Source organism: Manis javanica, chromosome 7 (assembly GCF_040802235.1).
Source record: "Manis javanica isolate MJ-LG chromosome 7, MJ_LKY, whole genome shotgun sequence".
NCBI classification, from domain to species: domain Eukaryota; kingdom Metazoa; phylum Chordata; class Mammalia; order Pholidota; family Manidae; genus Manis; species Manis javanica.
In genome coordinates, this window is record NC_133162.1 from 66,660,948 (window position 1) to 66,683,165 (window position 22,218).

The following is a 22,218-nucleotide window of genomic DNA, read 5'->3' on the forward strand; positions in this document are numbered from 1 at the left end:
CATCAGGCAGGCTGGACCTCCACAAATTCTTTCCCCAGGGGGTGTCCACCCAGTTTTGTGCTCTGCTTGTTCCCTGTCTTCCCCAGTCGTGGTTATTGGGGGTGGGGCAGGCTCTAGGAGTCCTTTGGATCCCCAGAGCCCACAGAGGTCTTGTCCATCCACTTTCAGATGCACACGTGGGTAGAAACTTCTTGGTGTCCTGCCAACATGTGCAGAGTCACTTTTGTTCAGTTATGGATGTTCGATTGTTAAGGCAGAGAGAAAAAGAGAACAACTTATGCCACCATGACTCTGTTGTCACTCCTTTTGAATGCATATTCTCTTAGATAATTGTAATCAACATTTTTTGTTTTCCTTTTCTTTTCTTATTTTTAAAAATTGAAGTATAATTGACATACAATTATTAAGCTATTTTCATGTACAACATAGTGACTGGACATTTGTATACATTGGGAACTGATCAGAATAAGCCTAGTTATCATCTGTCGCCACACACTATTAATACAATGTTGTTGACTGTATTCACTGTGCTGTACTTGACATTCCCATGACTTATTTGTTTTCTAACTGGAGCTTATATCTCTTGATTCCCTTTAATCATTTCATCACCTCCCCACCACCCCAATCCACCTCACCTCTGACAGCCACTGCTCTGTTCTCTGAATCTATGAGTTTGGGTTTTGTTTTCTATTGCTTGTTTGTTTTGTTTTTTGGAGTTCACTTACAAGTGAAGTCATACAATATTTTCTTTTCTCTGTCTGACTTACTTCTCTTAGTATAATACTCTCAAGTTCCAACATGTTGCAAATGGCAAAATTTCATTCTTTTTTATGAGTGAGTCATATTCTATCATTTTGAGAAAACTCTATACTGTTTCCTATAGTGGTTGCCCCAGTTTACATTCCTACCAACAGTATAGGAGGAATCCACATCCTCACCAGCACTTGCTATGTCTTGTGTTTTTGATAATAGCTACTCTGACAATGTGAGGTGGTTAGGGATATCTTTTGCCACGAGGAGCATGAAAAGTGAGGAGAAAGTCAGCACTTGGGATGGTCAAAGGAAAGGATTGGAGACATGGGCTGGTTGCTGGTGTGTGGACCTAGGCAAAGGGCTGGTGCAGAAGATAAAGTCACAAGGACCTAGAAGCAAGCAGAGATGATAGTGAGGGCAGTAAGGCAGGATACTGCTCCAGTTTCCCTGGGGACAGCTGCAACAGTTAACTTATCAGTAGCTCAGGAGTCCAAACTGGTTCCTAGAGCAATGCATGGGGCAAACACCAGCGAAGAAGGTGGAGAGAAGAGGGCAAGGAAGTTAATGGAAGGCCATCCCACAAAAAGCAAGTGGAGGGGTGCTATCCGACATCTAGAGCAAGAAGGAATGACCCCTGCCAGGTGGCAGCTCCTCCAGCCACTGCCGCTACAGGCTACAGCCTCTGCAGCCCCTCCTGTAGATAAACAGGGTGCAGCCTGCCCCACCCCTGCCCAGATAAACAAAGGAGCTCTCTGCTCTTTCCCAATACCTGGGCAGTAATGCTGAGGTGAAGGAGGAAGAGAAGTGGCACAGCAGGTCCTCGCTCTTGGAATCTGCAGGGGTAGGTTGCTTTTGCAATAGCTGTATGTCATTTTGCAACTTGCTGGTCTCTGAACCTCAGATTCCTGAACATCTGTAAATCACAGACACTGATGATGTGACTTAATTCCTAGGGCTAGAGTAAGGTGCAGATGAGTTCATGGGCTGAGGAGGTATCTATAATCCCTAAGGTGATATGGACATAGTGTTAAAAATATCAGCATCAGATATTATCAAAATATCAAATATCCAGAACCAGGTTGGGGTGAGAGTGAGTGAGTCAACAAGGAAGAAAATTGCCCCACTTCTTGAAGAGAGTTCTCAGAAGACCAGGGCTGGCAGCTCAGGTTAAAGGGCAGGCATAAATAGCCAGTGCCTGCCAAGGAAAGGCTACTTGGCTGGAGAACCTGGAGCCCTAACGGAAGCAACTGTGAGTGTCTGTCTTTGCCTCTCACCTTGTTTTCCTGATGTCTGGTGAATATCTCCTTGTTATGGGTAGTTTTTCCTACTGGTGTTGAGGAAGGGGGGGGTCTATGTAGCTCTTCCGGTCTGGGAGGTGGGGGGAGTGCTCGTCTGCCCCTTGTTCTGCTCCCTTTGCTCAGTGGGAGACAGGGTTTCTGCGCTGAGGCAGGAGGGTGAGTTACATGTGACACCCGTGCATACCCCAGATGCTATTGTCTGGAAGCCCCAGTGGAAACTGCAATTCCAACTTCTTTCCTGGGCCTGTCCTCCCCTGGTTTCTTCAGAAAGAAGCGTGGTGGAGGAGAACGAGAGCAGGCATTCACGAGCCTGGGTTCTATCCCCATCCTGGTGCCAGCTGCCTGAGGGGCCTGGATAAACATGCTTCTCTCTGAGCCTCAAATCTTTATTTACAAGAATAGACTTACTGGACTAGGTCACCGATTTTCCAACCAGTTTTCAGAGGAGTCACTTTTTCAATGAAGTCTTTGTCTGAGAGTGTGGTATGCACTGAAGGCTATGTGGGCTGAGGAGGCCATGGCCCTGGCGCCTCCCTCTGCAGCCCCAGTAGGATGTCTCATCTGAATCCTAGGGCTGAGAGATTGTAGGTCAGCTCTCCTCTGGCACCTTCCTGCTACAGTGGCCGGGGATGCCTTTCGTGCCATCTTGACCTAAGGGTAGAATGCATATTGCTTTTCATTGTTGCCCTGACTTGGGAGCAGGTCCCTGGAGTTGAGGAAGCTGCGGGTCAGAGGACGATGCCCGCACGTTGGCCTGGGTCCTTCAGTGCTCATGACTGAGCTGCCGCCCAACAGCGCAGTGAAGCAGCTGCTGCTGGCCTGTGAGCTTGCCTGCGGGGCTCTAGAGACCCCCAGGATGCCCAAAGCAGTGGTGAACTTGAACTTGAGAGGCCAGAGCTGAATAGGGGTCATCCACAGCCCAGCATCACCAGGGACTAAAGAAAGCCCTTCGCTGGCCAGGAGGCCCCTCCCCTGCCACCACTTGGGCCTGCCTGATGACCACCTTCTCCTTTGCATGAGTCCCTCAGGCTCTGCCCTTGGCCTCTGCAACTCCCAGAGCTATTTCCATGTCCCTAATGCTAGTTTCTCCCTGAGGGAGGGGAGAAGCCCAACAGTGGGATAGTCCAGGCCCTGCACCCACCCTGATCTCAGTTCCTGATCCCTTGCAGATGGTAACTGGTTGCCCCATTGGATCTCCTTTTTCCTACTCCCAAAACTAGCCTCCCCTGGACTGAGCCCTTCTCATGTGGCTCTTTCCCCCTGTGAGGCCCCTTTTCCAAATTTTCTCACATGGCCTGGGCAGAACTCTGCATGTCCCAGGGTCTCTCCAGGTGCTAGTTTAGTACCTCTGTGAACTTTAGCCTGGGCTCTGTCTGGGACTTCCTCATGGAGATAGCGTCTAGTCCGCGAACAGGAGATCACAGGGCAAACATGCAGCCACACATCCGTCTTGTGCTCAGGATAGGTGCCACTGAGCCTTTGGGACTCTGGTTCCCTTTCAGACCAGCACAAACCACCAGTGCTCATTCATCCAAGGCAGCAAGGAAGAGAAAACAGGTTTGCCTTGTCAGAGCAAAGCCACCCACCTCAGTGGCACAGACAGGGAGAAGGGGGTCCATAAGGGTGAAGGGAGAGTCCTGCCCCAAGGCGCCCACTGAATCCTTCCTGCATGGCATGTGGCCTCAGGGAGAATTCCATATCCTAGCCACTGTCCTGGTGGCAGTGCCCCAGGAAAGGCACAACAAATGACACAGGGCATCTGAGAGCAGGTGGGTGCTGCTGCCAACCAAGGACAGAGTTCCAGCTGGGTAACTCATGTCATCCCAGGCCCTACCATATGCCCGCCGTGTCCCTAAACCACTCCCCAAATCCTACTGATCTCCACCCCAAGGAGGGGAGAGGAGTTGGGGGAAGGGTTTTTCCTGACCTCCCAGAGCTGGGCACTGCCCCAACCCATGACCTAGAACCAAGAGCATGCCCTTTGTTTTTCTGTTTGCCCACCTAGGCCATGCTTCTCCTCCCTCTCTCCATGCTGATCCTGCTCACATGGCTCCCAAGGTCACTGGGAGCAGAAGTGAAGACGTATTCCCACAGAGCAGCAACCACCGCCTGCACCCTGGTCATGTGTAGCCCTGTGGATAATGGCCTGCCTGGTCGTGATGGACGGGATGGGAGAGAGGGCCCCCGGGGCGAGAAGGGGGATCCAGGTAGACTGGGACCGTGGGTGTGTGTCCTAGTGGGCATGGGTGGGCATTGGAATTGTGACCGACCCAGAAACTCTGGATATTCCTCTGTGGAAGCCTTGGAAATGGACTGACTTCTTCCCAAGGGTGTGAGTTTCCCCTAGACCTTCAGTCCACCTAAACCACTGGTTTACCAGTTGGTAAATGACAGGCTTCCCTGAGCCCACAGGGGGCTCTTTGCACCACCCTCCACCAGCTGTCCTTATTCCACTCCTAGGATCTTCTGATTCCTCCTCTTGCAACAATGAGCAAATAGTAGGTAAATGTCTGGCATTTGGGGCCCTCTAGCACCCTACTCAAGCATTTAACAATTGTTCATTCCAGCTAAGTGGTGTGTGATGGTAAATATTTTCAATATTTAATTAAATTCTACTGCATGAAGAGTGGGGAAGGATAGACTCTGTGGCCCCATACTCAGGCCTGGTCAGAAAGATTCACCCTTAACACATGAAGAGAGAAGGAACAGGAGCTCACATTTCTTTGTGTCGCCTTTCTTGTCCCTGTGTTTGGTGTTTACTTAAGTAATTCATTTAATCTTGACAAAAGTCTTACAAGGGATGTATTAATTTTATTTGACAAGTAAGAAAGTTGTAACACAGAGAAGCTAAATGACACCCAGTCTGGAAGGTGGAAGGACATGAGCTTCTGTATCAGATCTTTGCTGGACTGCTAGCTCAGCGCCACAGCAGGAACCCCCCTGGGACAAGCCACTCTGTGCCCCCGAGTCTGTAAATGGGGATAATATCTACCACACAGTGACAAATAATTGAGCCAAGGCTTTATTTTTTGTTGAGTGTTCAGGATAAAGTTGCATCTTCCTACTGTACCAACCAGAGTAATTCTCTTGAGATTTCCAAAGGTGCTGATTTTTAAGGGAATCATCTGAGAAATATTGGTCCACAGGGGTGGTACTGGGTCTTTCTAGCAAGAAGGGAGAACTCAGTGAACTAGTAAGAAGGGCGAAGCCACCACCAGGGCCCTGAGCTAGGGCTATGGAGGAAACAACTGTGGCCTTTATCTTCCTGGAGTTTGCCTTTTGGGTTGGGAGGGAAGGAAACTAACATTTAAGCTGGAAAGAATAGGAAACATTTCCCAGGCTTTGTAGAGTAGGCACAAGCGTCGGTCTGTCTGTCCTGCACAGACAGAAAGTGGCTCCCAGCGTGAATGGGTTGGGGCTTGGGGAGGGCCGCCTGGAATTGAAGTCGGAGGAAGGGTGGTGTTGAAGGCACCTGCTCTCTTGGACAATCCCAGCTCTCTCTTGCTCCCAGAGGGACCCTGAATGGCACCCTGGGGGCCCTTTGCTGCACTAGCCCTCTGTGCCTGTCGCTTGGACTGTGGCTGAGACCTCCTCCTCTTGCGCAGGCCCTTCACCCTGTGCCCCTTCCAAGTGTGGCTGTGGGCTGGTGCTTGGCCAGAGAACAGTGCACAGCTGGGCCAGGACACGTGGCTGCTCTCCAGCCGCTGAGTCCCGGGCACGTTATTCACTCAGCCATTACAGGTCTGAACATTTCCTGGAGAGCTTGGCACATCCTCGGAATCCTGCCCCAGGATTCTGATAAACAAGGCACCAGGAACCTGTTCTAAAGGACAGATGGGCCTGAGGGGAGAGACCCTCGAGCAGCAGTGGAAGGCGGAGCCAGGGTCGCTGTGACAATGCCCTGGACATAGCGTGGAGGGCCAATAAGCTGGGACCCTGCTTTGGGGACTGTATTTCCAGGGACAATTCACTGATTCCCCAGCACCTCCCAGAGTCCTGCCTGGAAGGATTCTGTGAGCAAGCCCGTGAAGGGGGGTGGCCTCCCTTGGAGTGAAGCCATACACCCTGCGGCAGCCCTGAGACCCGCCTCCATCCCTGCTGCCTTTTCAGATCTGACCTCCTTTCCTCCTCCCCACACTTAGGACCTCTCGCTGGTCCCTACCCGCCCTCCGTCCCCTCCTCCTCAGGGCCCTGTCACCACTCTGCCCATAGATGTCCTTGTGGCCCTCTCCTCACCTCCTGCACAGCCTCACTCACAGCACCTTCCCAGGGCATCCTCCCCTGGTCCCCTGACTTAGAAGACACTGCCCCCACTGTCAACACTCTATGCCTTGTTTTCTTCCTCTGCTCTCATAACCTTATGCTGAACACGTCCATTTTTACATCTGTTTCTATGCGCTTGAGCTTCCAGGAGGAAGGGATTTGATTTTTTTGTCTCTTTCTTTCCTCACTGCATCCCAGCATTAAGGACGGTGCCCCAGACATAGCCAAAGCTGCGTGAGTACTTCTGAGTGAGTGAATGTATGAAGGAGAGGGAGATTTTAGCGCAGTGAAGACCGGCCACACTGCCGGCTCATAAAGCTTCCCTTCAGGGGGCCTTGGGGTACAGGGCTAGGCCTTCGGAGAACACAAGGGTGCTAAGTGAGTGCTTTGGGGGGCCTGGCAACTTGCTATTCCAGATGGCGTTCCTTTCCCCACCTCAGGGCTTATGGCCTCCTGATTGGTGCACCAAGGACAGGCAACCTGGAACGCCCCCTTTGAGGGAGGGGCCTTCTCCTTTGGCCCATCTACCTACTGCCATCCCTCCAGTGGAGCCTAGGAGAGTCTCAGCCTGGGGTCAGGGCATCTCTTCCCCTAGCACAGTGTGCCATTGCATACAAGATGCTTCCACTACATTCCTAGTAAGGATCATAACGCAAAGCAGGACACAACGCCCAGCACAGAGCCTCTTGGTCACAGATCAAATGCCCCGGTACCCCCAACCAGCACATTCTTGCCTAACAGTTGAAAATTCTATTACAAATCCTTTTGAAGCCCAGGACCTGGTGCACTTGCATCTCGCCCAGCACTGAGCATAACGTTAGGTTCCCTAGATAGTTTCTGAGTGCACAAATGAGTGAAATAATGAGCAAATGAGCCAATAAGTGAATGAACAAATTAGCACCATCTGTCAGGTATCATTTTTCTTTTTTCCAGTGAATGTTTACAGCAGCATTATTCACAGCAGCCAAAGACGGAAACAACCCAAATGTCCATCAGTTGATGAATGAACAAAATGTGCTCTATCCACTCAATGGAGTGCTGTTCAGCCATACAAAGGACTGAAGAGCTGAGATATGCACAGGTGGCTGAACCTCCAGAACATCACCCCAAGTTTAAAAAAAAGTCCAGACATAAAAGGTTTCCAGTTATGTGAAAAATCCAGAATAGACAATAGAGACAGATAGCAGAAGCAGTAGCCAGGGACCTGGGGTGGTGGGGGATGGGAAGGGATTGCTTAATGGGTATGGGGTTTTGGGGGGTGATGAAACCCTTTTGAACTAAATAGAGGTGATGGTTGCCCAACATTGTGAATAAGCTAAATGCCACTGAATTGTACACTTTCAAAGTTTAAAAAGTTAATTTTATTCTATGTGAGTATCTCCTCAATAAAAAGAATAACCAGACTATCAGAATTGAATGTAAAATTCTTAAACATTGATAGCCATTTTCTCCCTTTGGTCTTTTGGGGTAAATCTTGTATAATTTCAGTTTTAGGAAGCCTTTCTTGAGGTAATATGTCTTCTGAAAAATGTTTGATCATTTTTCCAACACAAAAAGACTATGTGGTCACTAAAGATAAACAGAAAGAAGAAAATTAAAATTACCTTTAAAGAACAACTGTTAAAACTCTTGCATATGCCTTTCCTGTGGTTTTTCCAGTGTGTTACATGTGCACACCCCTATACATCATGGACATATTTATGAAACAGGATAAGAGTGAACATCGTGCTGATAACATACTTTTATCATGTACTGATGAGACAGATAGTAATTTGGTCTGCTTTCTATAGTTTCAAGAGTAGGTTACATACTTTTTTCTTTTTGCATTGAGATATAATTGATACATATATCATTATATTAATTTCAGGTGTACAACATAATGATGTGATATTTGCAGACATTGTGAAATGGTCACCACAATAAGTCTTGTTAACATTCATCACCATATAGATTAGCAATTTTTTCTTGTGATGATGAGAACTTTTAAGATATACCCTCTTAGCAACTTTCAAATATGCAGTTTACAGTACTAACTATGGTCACCATGCTGTACATTATTTCCCCAGAACTCACTTATTTTACACCAAGAAGTTTGTACTTTTTGAGCACCTTCACTCATTTGGTCCTCCCCCAACCCCACCTCTGACAACTGCCAGTCTCATCTCTGTATCTATGAATTTGCTGTGTTTCTTCGTTTAGATTCCATATATGAGTTTGTACAGTATTTGCTTTCCTGTATGACTTATTTCACTTAGCATAATGCCCTCAAAATCCATCCATGTTGTCGCAGATGGCAGGATTTCATTAATTTTTATGGCTGAATAATATTCCATCATATATACACCCTGCATTTTCTCCCTCCATTCATCTAGTGATGGACACCTAAGCTCTAGGCTGCCTCCATGTCTTGGCTTTTGTAAACAATGCTGCAATGAATGTAGGGGTACATGTATCTTTTTGAGCTAGCATTTTCATTTTTGTTGAAGAAATCCCCAGAAGTGGAATTGCTGGATCACTTAAGTTTTTGAGGATCTTCCATATTATTTTCCATAGTAGCTGCACTAGTTCACATTCCTACCAACAGTGCATGAGAGTTCTCTTTTCTCCACATCCTCACCAACACTTGTTATTTGTTCTTTTTTTGATGTTAGCCATTCTGACAGGTGTGAGGTGATAGCTCACTGTGGTTTTTATTTGCATTTCCCTGATAATTATTTTGGATATAAACTTTGGTGCTGAGAGATAGAGCAAAGAGTCCAGGACCAAGGGTAAATGCTGACAGATTGCCCGCTGTAAATCCTGTGCCTTGGAGCAGAAGGTGAGCTGTGTGGGAAGTCAGATGGGTCTTGGCTTGAATCAGCCTCCACCCCTAGCAAGCTTTTCTCCTCACCTGTAAATGGGCATGTGGACACCCACTTCCTGGATTACCACTGGGCCAATAAATGTGGAGGTGGCATGTCTACCCCTGAGAACCCTGAAGGAATGCCACGGGGCTGACCCTGCAGGCAGCTGATGACTCCTGGGCCTAGGGCCAGAATAATGCTCATTTCTTCTGCTGCTACAGGTTTGCCAGGGGCTGTAGGGAGAGCAGGGATGCCTGGCCCACCTGGCCCAGCTGGGCCCAAAGGTGACAATGGCTCTGCTGGAGAACCTGGACCAAAGGGAGACTCTGGACCACATGGTGAGTAGCTGGGCATGGAATCAGATGTCTGCGGGTGGTGCTGCTGCAGCTAGGATGTGCCAGTAGGCGTGCACAGGCACCACTCCAGGAAGAAGGAAGTAGGTTGTTTTGAAGGTGGCATAAAGTTATTTTGGGGAAGACTGGAGCCACTATTGGGCATCATCTAGGAATAATGCTGCCTCTCTGACTTCTATTATTTCTCTTATCTTTCGTGCATTTCCATTCCAAGAAGATTTAGTGTCACTGACCAGTCTGGTCCTTTTCCCCAGGACCTTCAGGACCTCCAGGTATACCTGGCTCAGCTGGACGAGATGGTGCCCCAGGGAGGCAGGGGAGCATAGGGCCTCCAGGCACACCAGGCCTAAGAGGAGAGCCTGGGCCCAAAGGTAGGTGGTCGGTATGCCTCTAGTGTGGGAGGGAGATGGGAGGAGTGACCACTGCTGTCCATGAAGTGAGTGACCCAAGGCCTGCTCAGAGGGCCAGGAAAAGCCCAGACCATCAGCCCTGGGTAAGCCTTCTCCGGCCCCCACATTCCCACGTGGGCAGTGTCTTCCTGTTAGCCTTGGTGGAGGGACACTGGCAATGAGCCCAGCCTGCCCAGGTCTCTCCCTCCTGGGAGCCGTGGTGAAAGGCTCGCCTGCTCAACACCCTGAGCAGCATTTGTCCCAATGTGTTCCTTGCTCAGGAGAACCGGGTGCCCCAGGCATGCAGGGCTCTGCAGGGACAAGAGGCCCCACAGGTCTTAAAGGAGACAGAGGTGCCCCTGGTGAACGTGGAGCCCCTGGAAATGCTGGGGTAGCTGGTGAGTGATGGAAGAAGCTGGGATTGGCTCCAGCTCTCTTGTGATCCTAAAGCTGTCAATGCCTACCCCTCTGCCACCATCCTTCGAGTCAGAACTGGCCTTATTGTGGGTGATAGAGTCTATAACTAAGAAGCATGCACCTGGGAACTGTCTTTGTCTGGAGAGAGTGCAGTGTGAGCAGCAGGGACCATCTGTGTACAGAGAAGGTTGTGGAGTGTGGGGGCAGTCATGCAGAGAGGGGCACAGCTGGGCTTTAGGAATAGTCTGTAAATGGGGAGAGTGCTGCTAGGCAGTAGGACAGTCCATGTACTGGGAGGGTGGAAATGCCAGAGTATGCGTACAAAGCTTCCTCAACTCTTTTCTGATCCCAGGACCTGCTGGAGCCAATGGTTCACAGGGACCTCCAGGTGCTAGGGGACCCCCAGGACTGAAAGGGGACAGAGGTGCTCCTGGGGACAAAGGAGCAAAGGGAGAGAGTGGGCTTCCAGGTAAGGTAGCATCCTGTGGCTCTGGGAGCCCCCACCAGGAGGGGGAGGGAGGGGAGGAGGAGACCCCCTGCAGCTTGGGACAGCCCCTCTTGGATGTCAGCCCCATTCATTACAGGGATGGGGGAAAGCAGGGAAGTCCTACAGGCTGGAAGGCAGGAGAACTGGGCTCTGGTTTTAGACTCTATTACTTTTACTGGAAAGCAACCCTGAGCAATTTTGCCATCTGATCACTGGGAAAGCACAGGTCCCTTCCCACTCATCAGCCTGCTTTGAGCAGCAAATAACCCAGTGGACAAGAAGAGCCTGAGGAGCATGTATTCCTGTCCTCCCAAAAAGGAGGTGCTATCAGATTCCCAGGACTCGAAGTTAAAATGTCTTCTGGTTCAGTGTCAGGGAGGTACAGGGACCTGCTCAGGGGACAGTTTGTTCACAGCAGAGCCACAGGAAACCCCGTGGGCAGTATAGGGGCCAGTTGTGTCAGCAGATGTAGACTTCCTAGGGGTCAGTCCCAGTTCCTAACCCCGACCCCCTAATATGTGCCCACAATGGGGCACCCTCCCCTGGAGGCCCAGGCTCTGAGCTGATCCCAGGATGGGCTGGGCTTGCCTTCATCCGGCCTCTTTCCTGCAGACATCGCTGCTCTGAGGCAGCAGGTGGAGGCCTTACAGGGACAGGTACAACACCTCCAGGACGCCTTCTCCCAGTACAAGAAAGGTGAGTTTCTGGGCCTGAACTGGAGCTGGGCACCCAGGCTTGGCTGGAGACTGGGTCTGGGCCTTGGTTTGGAGTTGGTGGGCCTGAGACTGGGCCTGGGTCTGAGATTGGAATAGGCTGGTGCCATGCTAAGGGCTGGTGCTGGGGCGGGTGCAGGGAGTGGGGATAAGGTTAGGGCTGGGACAGGGTAGTGCAGCTCCAGGCTCCAGGGTCTGGAAATAGATGCAAGGGACAAGTAGGAGGATGTGGCCCACATCAGTGGCTCGGTGGGCTGGTGGCAGCATGGTGGAGGCTCACAGGCTCCAGAACCCCTTCAGCACACAGCCACCTGTCACCCAAGCCAGATCAGTGCCCTGAGCCCAGCGCAGTTCAGCCAGGCTTCACTCCTGCCAGCCCTGTAATGGTCCCACCGACGGACAAGCAAACACCCAACCCAGAATACATTTCTTACCCCTCTGGGGCTGGGCGTGTGAGTGACCAAAGCTGCCGCCGCACAGCCCCAGGCAGTGGGGTGCTCACATGCTGTCCCAAGGGACAGGGCTGGGCTCCCACTCCTGGGGTTCAAGCTGGTGGGGGCCTGACCTTGATGTGTGGCCATGAGGTACCTCACCCACACCCATGGGTCTGGCAAGGTGCAGGTGCCTCTGGGCTCCAGCCAGCCCTGGGCTCTCCCTGCACCTCCTCCAGGGTTTCAAGCAGAGATTTTCCCCTAACCTTGGGAGGCTGAGGGGTCAGGGGCTGCAAGAGCACACAGGTCAGGGCCCTGTGCCTTTGGAATCTGCCCCCTGGTCCCTAACTGCCCCTCCTCCTCCTCTGCTCTCCCTGACATCAGCTTTGAGTCATAACATTTGTCAAATCTCACCAATCCAGGAAAAGAAGAGTTCTTCTGAAGGAGTAAAGTGTAAAGGGACCTTACTGGGTGAGACCCAGGGTTGGCTTATAAGTACCTAAGCCAACTAAGTATCTAAGTTCCAAGGATGAGGGTTTCAAGCATTTGTATGTGTTCCTCCCTTCACAAACATATTTGCTTATGTATTCACTCATCATGCACGCAGATGCACACAGCAGAGGGCCTGTGCATTCGCATGTGCCACATGTATAACTGATACCATCATGTACACACACTGCCTACATATGTGAACACACACATATATATATACCCACACAAATCCAGATGGACCTTAAGGACTCCTGTGTACATTCCGATGACTACATGGACATATTCATGTATGCACTGCATACCCACCCAGGTGCATGGAACATGAACCCAGTAATGGCATGAGAACTCTTACACTGACCTTCTCCAGGGCTGCTCTGAGTGCCATCCTGAGCCTGTGGAGAAGCTGTCCCTGAGCCCTTGTTGAAGCTACTCAGAGGAGGAGGACAGTGGGTCAGGGTGCAGCCTGGGTTCCTACCAGCCCAGGAAGGCCAGGTACAGCCCTCTCTGGAGCCCTGAAGATGTCTGTGCATGAGTCAAAGGGATAAGGATGGGATGGAATGGAATAAAGAGATCTTTGACATGCTTTTATAGAGTGTACACATCTTTGGAAATGAGGAACTGGACACCCTGAAAAAGGAAGTGACTTTCCCTTGCCCACCTGACAGTCTTTGTCAGAGGAGTTGAGCAGCTGGCCTTCTGATTCCCAAACAGGGCTCTCTCCAGCAGTGGCCCTGCTCCCACATTCACCTCTCCGATGCCTTCATCCCTCACCCAGCACTGCAGGCGAGGCTGCCTGGCTGGGACATCACCCACCTGTGTACCGAGAGGCCAACGCTGGCTGCAGGCAGTGCAGAGATTAGTATATTGCTGCTCCCAGATGTCTACTTCAGGTGTCCTTTTCTCTCATCCCATTGCACAGCAACCCCACATGCCCTGCTCTTAGAAAGTGAGCCCCCTGAACTGGGATTTCCCATATGCTCAGAGTCAGTCCCGTCCTGCACAAGGTCATTTTCCTGGCTGAAGTCATTCTAGTTCTACACAGCAACTGAGAAACTGATCCTACCGTACAATGTGGGCTGAAATAGAGAGAGCATGTCTAAGCTTTAGTATCAGATCAAACAGGTTTAATCCCAACTCTACATTTGACAGTTGCATGCCTCTGGGCCTCTTACTTAACCTCTCTGAGTCCCAGGGTTCTGGTGTGTAGCTAGAGACCACAGTACCCTTTCCCAGGTTTCACTGTGGTGCTGAGGCTGCTCTGGAATCAAGTGTCTCACTTTTGTCCTATCTGGTGCCCTGACCTGACACTGCATATGGGAGGCCTGGGGGGCACCAGTGGGGACACAAAGATCACAGATGGGGCCACACTCCTAACCTTTCTCTCCTCTCCTCCTAGTGGAACTCTTCCCCAATGGCCGAAGTGTCGGGGAGAAAATCTTCAAGACAGGAGACTTTGAAAAAACTTTTGAGAATGCAGAGCATGTATGCACACAGGCTGGGGGACAGATGGCCTCCCCACGCTCTGCAGCCGAGAATGAGGCCTTAAAACAGCTGATCATGGCTCAGAACAAGGCAGCGTTCCTGAGCATGACCGACATGAAGGTGGAGGGCAAGTTCACCTACCCCTCAGGGGAGCCCCTGGTCTATTCCAACTGGGCCCCGGGGGAGCCCAACAACAATGAAGGGGCAGAGGACTGCGTGGAGATCTTTACCAACGGCAAGTGGAATGACAAGAACTGTGGGGAGCAGCGCCTCGTGATCTGCGAGTTCTGAGCCCCCAGTAGGTGGGGCAGTGCTTGGCACAGGAGCTTGGCTAGCGAGTCAGGGACCAGACCCTGTGCTGCCAACACGCCAATAAAATGTGACTCCTCTGCTGGCCAGGGCTTCTCCACAGAGCCGTGCAACAAGGTCAGAGGGAGGGCCCCTGCCCAATGCCTCTCAGAGTAGGATCGGAAACTGGCTTCACACCTGGAATAGCTGCCAGAGGATGAATGGGCCAGCCTGCCTTTCCAATTGTGAGGGATAAAAATTCAGTCCAAGACCTCCCTGTTACAAAATCCAGTGGCTCCTCCTCAGCTCTCCTTCTCCTTGAACAATCAGCCAAATTTGACCCATCGATCACTCCTTTACTCTTCCTCTCCTTGGCTTCCAGGACACCACCCATGCTTGCTTTTCTCTTATTCTGATGGCAACTCCTTATCAGCCTCTTTGGCTGGTCCCTCCTCTTCTTGGCCACTTAACGGTGGGGTGAGTGCCCACACCTCAGCCCTTGGTTCTCCCCTCTCCTTACACTCACTCCAGGGGAGCTCATTCTGGCTTTAAATTTCCCCCTATGATGGCTCCCACAAGAAGACCCTGTTCAGGACCTCTCCTGGATCTGCGGTCTCCTCTAGCCAATGCAAGCTGGAGCCCCAGGGCAGGGAGGCCTCTGCAGCTGCCTCTTGCTTCAAGGCCTGAGCCCAGGACGCTGGGGGATGAACTGCAGGGAGTGTCCGCCTCGCCCACACCGCTCGGCTTCCATCCACCCAGTGGCCTCCCCCTCCTCCTGCTCTGCCTAGAATCTCTGTCCGTGTCAGTATGACTGCCCCTTGGGTCTTGGGAGGGAGTCCCAGCTGTACAATCCTAAATCCGCCTGAAGTCTCAGGCACAGAGGCTGTCCAGCCATGCTCAAAGTCACCCCAAACCTCTTGCCTGGAAGTTCCAGGAATGTTCTCTCTCCACTCCACCCAGTCAAATACTTCTCCTCATTTACAGATAAGGAAATCAAGACCAGGGGTGGGGGGCTTGCACTAGGCCACAGAGGGCAATATGCCACAGCTCAGTCATGAAAAAGGTCTTATACTTCTGGTCTGGAAATTTTTTAGGGCAAAGGCCTCTGTGTATTCAGTCTATTTGATTGACACACTACTGCAAAAGTGACACCTGCACTTAGAAACTGCAATGACACCTGCAAGAACCATAGGCTCATAGCAGAAGCAACAAGTGCCTCCCCAAGGCAGGAAACCGACCACTCACTCTGTCCTTCCCCGGAGCCAAGACTACTGCCCCTTCTGGCCTTCCTGAAGGGACCCCCAAGCCCCACCTCTCTTCCCAACACCCCTGCAGGCGCTCCTCATATATAGCACAGCATGTCTGAAAACAAGAGGCACCCCTCCCAAGGGCATGCAGCCCAGTCTCTCCACAAAGTTTTTTTTCCTGTTACTGAAAAAAAAAAACCAATTCCTGGCAGCTTTTGAAATATGAGTCAGTTATATGATAAACAGCCCTCCAGTACAGAGGTCAACCTGGACACCCTCATCAAGGGAGTGTAGGTCTTTTTTAAATTACCAGTGAGAAAAAAACTAGAGCTAGTTTAAGCAAAAGAGGAGAATTTTTCCTAAGAACAGAAAGTTCTGAATTGGCTCAAGTGGGACTGGGGAAGCAACATTGTCCTACTCCCTGGCTTCTGCAGTGTTTTTTAGATCCTTGCCGCTTTTTCTCCTTTACATACCAACTTCCTCTTCTTCTGGATCTTTCCACTGCCCAAGTGTAGGGAATTGTGTGTCTCTGAGATTGCCACACAGAGACCAGAAACTTTTGTTTGATGTCAGGGCAATACTCCTATGAGAATGAATCGGCTTGTCTCAGATCCCTTCCTCTGGTGCAATTCCCTAAACCCGGGGGGTGGGACCGCACAGGACAGGATGGCCCCGGGCAAGGTCCCCATGGTCTGGGCACACACTCTAAAAGTGATTGCTACCCAGCCCAGTACTTAAGCCAAGCATATTTCTTGACAAGAAGGAAGGAAAGAGTGGCAGAGCTATGTGACTCAGCAGGAATAAAAACGTCTCCTGTGGCACTGACGGCCGGGAAAGTTGAGACCCCAAACTAGAATAAGCTTTAGATCTACCCACCGTATGGGGCCCCGTTGTCTGCTGTGCTGTCCAGCTCAGAGGACAAGTAAGGAGGGTCTTGGAGGCTCTGTAGACATAGGCCGACTAAAGCAGAGGACTGAGGCAACTATTCAGGGAAATTCAGGTCCTAACTCACTCTCGAGCCCACAGGCCTCTCCTATGCTAACATTCATGGGCAAAGGGCCACCCAGATCTTAAACAATATCAGCCCCACTCCGACTGTAGCAGCCACAGCCCCTGGTTTAGGAGCCCAGATGCCAAGTAAAACCAGGGCTCTGTGACTCTCACATTCTCTGGAGATGTTATGACCTTCGCAATGCCAGGTGACATGGGGGCAGCTGGAACCCTCCCCTCTGGGAAGACGGACAGCCATAGCAGTCTCATGGGGAAACCTCCATTTAGTTTAATAGTCTATTCTCAAGTCATCTCCTAGTGCTAGCACCAACCGGACTGAAACCCCATATTGAATAGCCAGTGGGTTCCCTCTGGTGTTTGCTTGTCTAGGATCCTGTCTTTGTTCTAAATTATCTTGATATAAACCACTGACAATTGAGAATCTTAAGTTCAGGGCATTCTCAATCACTCTTAACTTCCAGATGTCCATAATTCAAGTTTGAACGTGTGCACTTGACCTTTTCAAGTTATCTATGTTTTACGAACTAAGCATCTATCAAGGAGAATAGAATATTAATTTCTATGTCCAATATTTACCCAGAAACAGATGGACAGCTGGTCATGCCTTCATAGGTGCTAGTGCTTGCCATTCATGGCTTCAGAGGGCACTGCTCTGCAGAACCTGAGGGAACCCAACAGGGCAGACGCCAGGTGAAGGCCCCTTCCAGGACCTCTGCCCGCATCCTGATGTCTTTGTCAGGTGGGCTTCCAGGAAGCCCAAGGGCAGAGTCACAGAGCAGACTGACAACTGGTGGAGGCAATGTCGTCCCCGTTCAAGACGGGCAGGAGGCGCCCACCACCCCTCTGTGTGCTGGACCCTTGGCTGGTGCCCTGAGGGACCCCAGGGCAGTCTCTGAAGTTTCCTTACTACAGGTCCTCAGCCTGAACTCTTCTGTATCATGAGGGGATGTGAGTCATGACAAAAAGTCACAAGTAAACACTCAACAGTGTTCTCTAAAAGGACCTGATTCACAGAAAAGTCCAGATTCCCTCCCTGCTGATGCTGAGGGGGGAAAGAAAAAGCCCAGGGCTTGATTCTGGTTGGACTTCAAAGAGATACCCAGAAAGTCTACAGAGGGAGCCCACAAATCCAGTCTCCACGAGGCCCAGGAAGGAGCAGCTGTTGCATCCTGTCCTCCAGGGGACTCTGAAATTGTCCTGGACACAGATCTGAGGCAGGCAGAAAAGGAGGGGGTGGAGTGGCACACAGGCCCTGCTCACACAGGTTTGGAAACAAAACAGACATACAGACACGGAGCAGAAAATTTCACCAGTACTGAGGAGGAAAGGGGAGAGGAGGAACGCAGGGGCATCTGAAGATGCAGTCAATGGGCTCTTGGAACCACACCGCTCACCAAGCTCCCCCTGTGATCTCTCTGTTTGCCTCCCGTGTTAAAGACAAACAGCAGAGGGCAGCAGAGGGCCACAGCTCCTGCCGCACCAGGACACTCAACCCTATTACCCCTCAGATGAGGCTGTGCTCATAGTGGTATTCCAAAGTAAATTTGGTTGCTTCTCCTTGGATCCAGCTTGGAGTTCAGTCAAGCTCCAGAGAAAGGAGTCAGGTCACACATTTTGGGGGAGGACTAAGATTCAGTCATTTGTTTGTTCATTCAACTGTTAGGAGTGTGCATGTGGTTCCCCGCCCTTTTTGAGGTCCTGGATTGCAGTGGTGAATGAGGTAGTCTTGTGATAATCACACCAACAGGAACGAACGCTAGCCTGGCCTCTGTGCAGGACAGCGCTGTCCTAAGTACTCTACTTGTATCACTTCATTTATCCGTCACGACTACCCTGAGGGAGGCACTATTATTTTCCCAGTTTTATTGGAAAGGGAACTACAGCACAGAGAATGTGTGTGACTTGCCCAGGGTCACACAGCTGCAAAGCCATGAATCCAGGCAGTCTGACTCCCAAGTCCTTTTAATGACTTTGCTGCCCTGACAGAACTTAAAGAAGTAAATGATCAAGATGACAGCAGATGACTATAACTGCTACTAACACATTAAAACAGGGCACTGTAAGAGTGACTGAGGTAGGGGCACCTTAGATTCAATGGTCAGATAAGGACTTTATAGGGGAATAATAGTGACATTGAAAGAGGATCATCCTAGTACTCAGATAATCTCTGTTGAGCCCTAGAGGTCCCAGTGCACAGTTCAGGGCCACTTGTGGACCCTTTTGTCCATGACGGAGCACTCACACACTTCACCTGGAGCAACCCAGAGGTAATGCTCCCTAGTGAGGGGTGTGCAGAGACAGGCCCGGACACAGCTGGGAGGGCAGGCAGAGGCTGAGCCCCCCAGGGCAGGATGCTGGGACTGCAGACACTACATTTATTAGTTTCCATACAGACACATGCTCAAAAGTACATACAAATACTCCTGATCCGTGTACACACAGCTCCTCATGCAGAGGCTCAACTGCCCTGTGCCTCACCTTCTCTGACATTCCCCAGAGCTGTTCCAGGCCCAGACCCACTCCCTGAAGCCACAGGCATCAGGAAGACTTTGGAGATGCATAGACAAGGATTTGGGTCAGCAGTTGCTTTTTCCAAGTGGGGCCCTGAGCAGTTGAAGGAGATTATTTGGAGTCTGACAATATGGAGTTAAGCAGGACCCCCTTCACCTCATGAAGGGCCTAGAAAGAATGGAGAATCCCTGGCTTCCTGGCTCTAGGCCTTCCTCTCCTTCAGACAGAGAGCAGCTATGGTGATCACCTTTCTTGGGTCAGTGGTTTCCAAAACTGGCAAACATTCAGATCTCCTAGGGACCTTGTCAAGGTGGCAAATTCCTGAGGTTTTGATTCACTTGGCCCAAAATGGAGCCAAGATCGTATGATTTTGCTGGCCACTTCTCTGAAGAGCTGAGTACATGAGGTGACACGTGTACTCTGCTTATGAGTACAGGGCAGACGGGCCTTGGGTTGGCAGTGGCTAGCCTAGCCCAAGGCATTTGTTTAGCTAATAAACGGCTACTGGCATTCCACTTCTTGCGTGTGACCCTTATGTTTGCCTGATCAAACCGCTGGTCCACAATTGGAGATGCTGTCTCCTCCCCACACAGATTGCCACCAGGGCTGGGAGCACTCCTTGCCAGAGGGCCCCCTACCCTGAGCCCCTCCTCTCTTCTGTCAGTTGCTCAGGGTCACTAGGACAACACTGTTTACAAGTCCATTTCCTGACATCTGCAGCCCAGGCCCCCCATGACATTTGATCCTTCCTGGTTGATGAGAACAAAAAAATCCCCAATTCCTGGCAGGTTCCAAAGCACAGTTCAGTTTCACAATCATGAGCAAACAACCTTCCAGGTCAGAGGCTCAGTGCCATGACATATAGCCCGGGGCCAAGTCCAGCTCTGCCTGTGACCGCTGGTACTGGTCAATCTCTGACAGCCACAGATAAGGGAAGCAATCTGGCCCCAGGCAGGAAGGGGATTTGAGGAACAGGAATGCCAGGCTACCAGCTGGTACCCCAAGCCCCCATCCTTGGGCTTGGGCATGGCTAGAGGTAAGAACACAGAGCTACAGGCCCCCTAAGAAAGACTGTCCTCCAGGAACAAGGCCCTGCAGCTCCAGGACCCAGAACCCAGGCTGGAGCCTGACCTTGAACACCATGAGTTTCGGGAGCTATTTCCTTTCTGGCCTATGAAGCAAATCACAGCCACATTGGCTGTGTGTTTCCACAGGAGATGGCTGACTTACAGATATAACTTAAACTCAAAGCTCCATCTCAAGAGCAAGGTGTATTTGCCATTCTAACTTACTCAGATTGGCTTTCATGGAATTGAAAAATAGGTAATATTTGTTCAGGCCACAACTAGGTTGGACAAAAGTGACAGATAACAAAAACTGAGAACAGTCCTCAGATCCTGCAGCTTTGCTCCTGAAACAGGCCCTGCTGGTCTGAATCTGTGTGTGACCATTGATTCATCCAGCTTTCAGACAGAGAAGCCTTTACAGATTTATAGGTAGGGAGACTGAGGTGTAGGGAGCCAACATCCACTCAGTGTGTTAGTCAGGGAGCTGACCTCACACCACAGTGTCCAACTTCCAAGTCCTGAACTTCTCACCCACCAAGCCACCTCTCCTTCAGCCCTGACATGGCAGACAGAGACCCGGGCCTTGTTCTCTCCCTGGGCATGATCCCAGAGTCAGCGACCAGGCTGCGCAGGTCTGAACACCAGCTTCCTTTCCAGGGATGCTCTGGGACGTGACCTGCAGGTCCTCGGCCTTTGCAAGAGGGACCAAAGAAAGAATGGAGCTTGGACTTGCTGCCTGTTTCCTGCTCCAAAACCCAGCTTGGAAATGATATGGCTGACATCCTGTTCCATCAAAACAAACAGCAGGGCTCAAGAGGCGATCAGATTCATTCCCATTCCTGAAGTTCCAAGGGGAATGTGCTGCCCCATTAGCTGTCCAGGTAGTGCCCGGCTTCCTTAGGTTCCCTGTGCCAGAGACATGTTTGTACGTCCCTCAGTAAAGGAAACTGCCTGCACCCAGCCCTTGAGAGAGTGAGAGAGACTGGAGAGTCACCTTGAACCCATCATTGCCCTCTTGTTCCAGGTGCTGGGAAGCCTGGCTGAACTGCTGTTTCTCTCTTTGGACTCATGAGAATCTTGTATCATTAGCTAAACTCCACCTTCTTTTGGGCTAACTCAGGTGGAGCCCCCATTGCTTACTGGAAAGGACTGGGAAAATAAATGGAGGGAGCTGGTTGCTTCAGTTCTAGATGGAGGGAAGAGTGGTGTCAAGGAGATATACTTAGAGAGAGAGAGGAGCTCTGAGCAGATGATCGGGTGCTTCACAGCTGGGGAGCACATGCAGAGAAGCAGCCTGAAGAGAGGAATGGGAGCATCTGAGCTTGTCCTGCAGATGTTTGCTGCATTTCCCTGAGTGAGGGGGCAATTATTACATACTGGGAAACCATTCATGTGATGTACACATCACACTTCTAAGAGTTTTCAGCTAAAGATATTATCGTTCGTGCATAGCATAAACAAAGGAGACATGTGTCCCCGGGTAGACATGATCCCCACCACCTCCCTTACATAAAACTGAAAGAATTATATAATGGTTACATGTCCATTTTCTCATTTTTGTCCTGGCTATGAGAAATTTCAAATGTAAGTTTCCTGCTTAATTATAGCAATTCTCCTGATCTGGGCTACCATATGTGTACCTTCTTTCCTTCTAAAAGGTTTCTGGTCTTTCCTTTTCCTATGTGCCATAACCTACGGTTTTACATGTGTCTCTACTCCCACTGCCAGGGCAGCTCCCTGTTCCCCTGGAGAAGCGGCCTGGATCTGAACGGAAAACAGCGACTCCTCCTGCTCTGCATCACAAAACACTCCCTCCTTGCTCTGAGGGCCTCCAGGAGAGCCTCCCAGGACTGAAAACTCAGTGATGCGGCAGTCTAGGTGTGCTGGAGGCCAGGCCAAGGGTCCTGTCACCACCCCCCACCACCACCCCCAGTGCCTTCAGCATGTCCCAGCCTGCTCTCACCACTGCAGAGCCATCACGCCTCGTCCCTGGTGCAGGCAGGCACCACAATATCTGTCAGTCGACTCAGCCTGTGCAGCAAGGAAAGGCTGCCCTTTGTCTCAAGATCACCCTACTGACTGCAAGGAGGCCACAGTCACTTAGCAAGCTGGGGGGATTCCTGGGACTAATAACTGTTGCCCATTAGGGTATTACAGCCTGGTGGTGGTGAGT

At 50.8% G+C, this 22,218-nt stretch overlaps 1 protein-coding gene across 2 annotated transcripts; it reads left to right on the plus strand.

Moving 5' to 3' along the window:
- Positions 1 to 1,514: 1,514 nt before the first annotated feature.
- SFTPD (surfactant protein D) lies at positions 1,515 to 14,317 on the plus strand. 2 transcript variants are annotated; one of them, XM_037002798.2, is made up of 8 exons: positions 1,515 to 1,594; positions 4,057 to 4,258; positions 9,379 to 9,495; positions 9,765 to 9,881; positions 10,181 to 10,297; positions 10,669 to 10,785; positions 11,416 to 11,499; positions 13,836 to 14,317. In XM_037002798.2, exons 2-8 carry the CDS (start codon positions 4,060 to 4,062, stop codon positions 14,210 to 14,212), a joined length of 1,128 nt encoding a protein of 375 aa, XP_036858693.2. In that variant the 5' UTR covers positions 1,515 to 1,594; positions 4,057 to 4,059; the 3' UTR covers positions 14,213 to 14,317. The 2 variants fall into 2 exon arrangements, with proteins under 2 accessions (XP_036858693.2, XP_017523914.2); XM_017668425.3 differs by lacking the exon at positions 1,515 to 1,594 and adding an exon at positions 1,845 to 2,002.
- Positions 14,318 to 22,218: the final 7,901 nt, after the last annotated feature.

Excerpts from the sequence above, each read along its gene's own strand:
- SFTPD (XM_037002798.2), top strand. The coding sequence starts at position 4,060 with ATGCTTCTCCTCCCTCTCTCCATGCTGATCCTGCTCACATGGCTCCCA. Across the intron at positions 4,259-9,378 it reads GGGCGAGAAGGGGGATCCAG|GTTTGCCAGGGGCTGTAGGG; the intron begins GTAGACTGGGAC and ends CTGCTGCTACAG. Across the intron at positions 10,786-11,415 it reads GGGAGAGAGTGGGCTTCCAG|ACATCGCTGCTCTGAGGCAG; the intron begins GTAAGGTAGCAT and ends TCTTTCCTGCAG.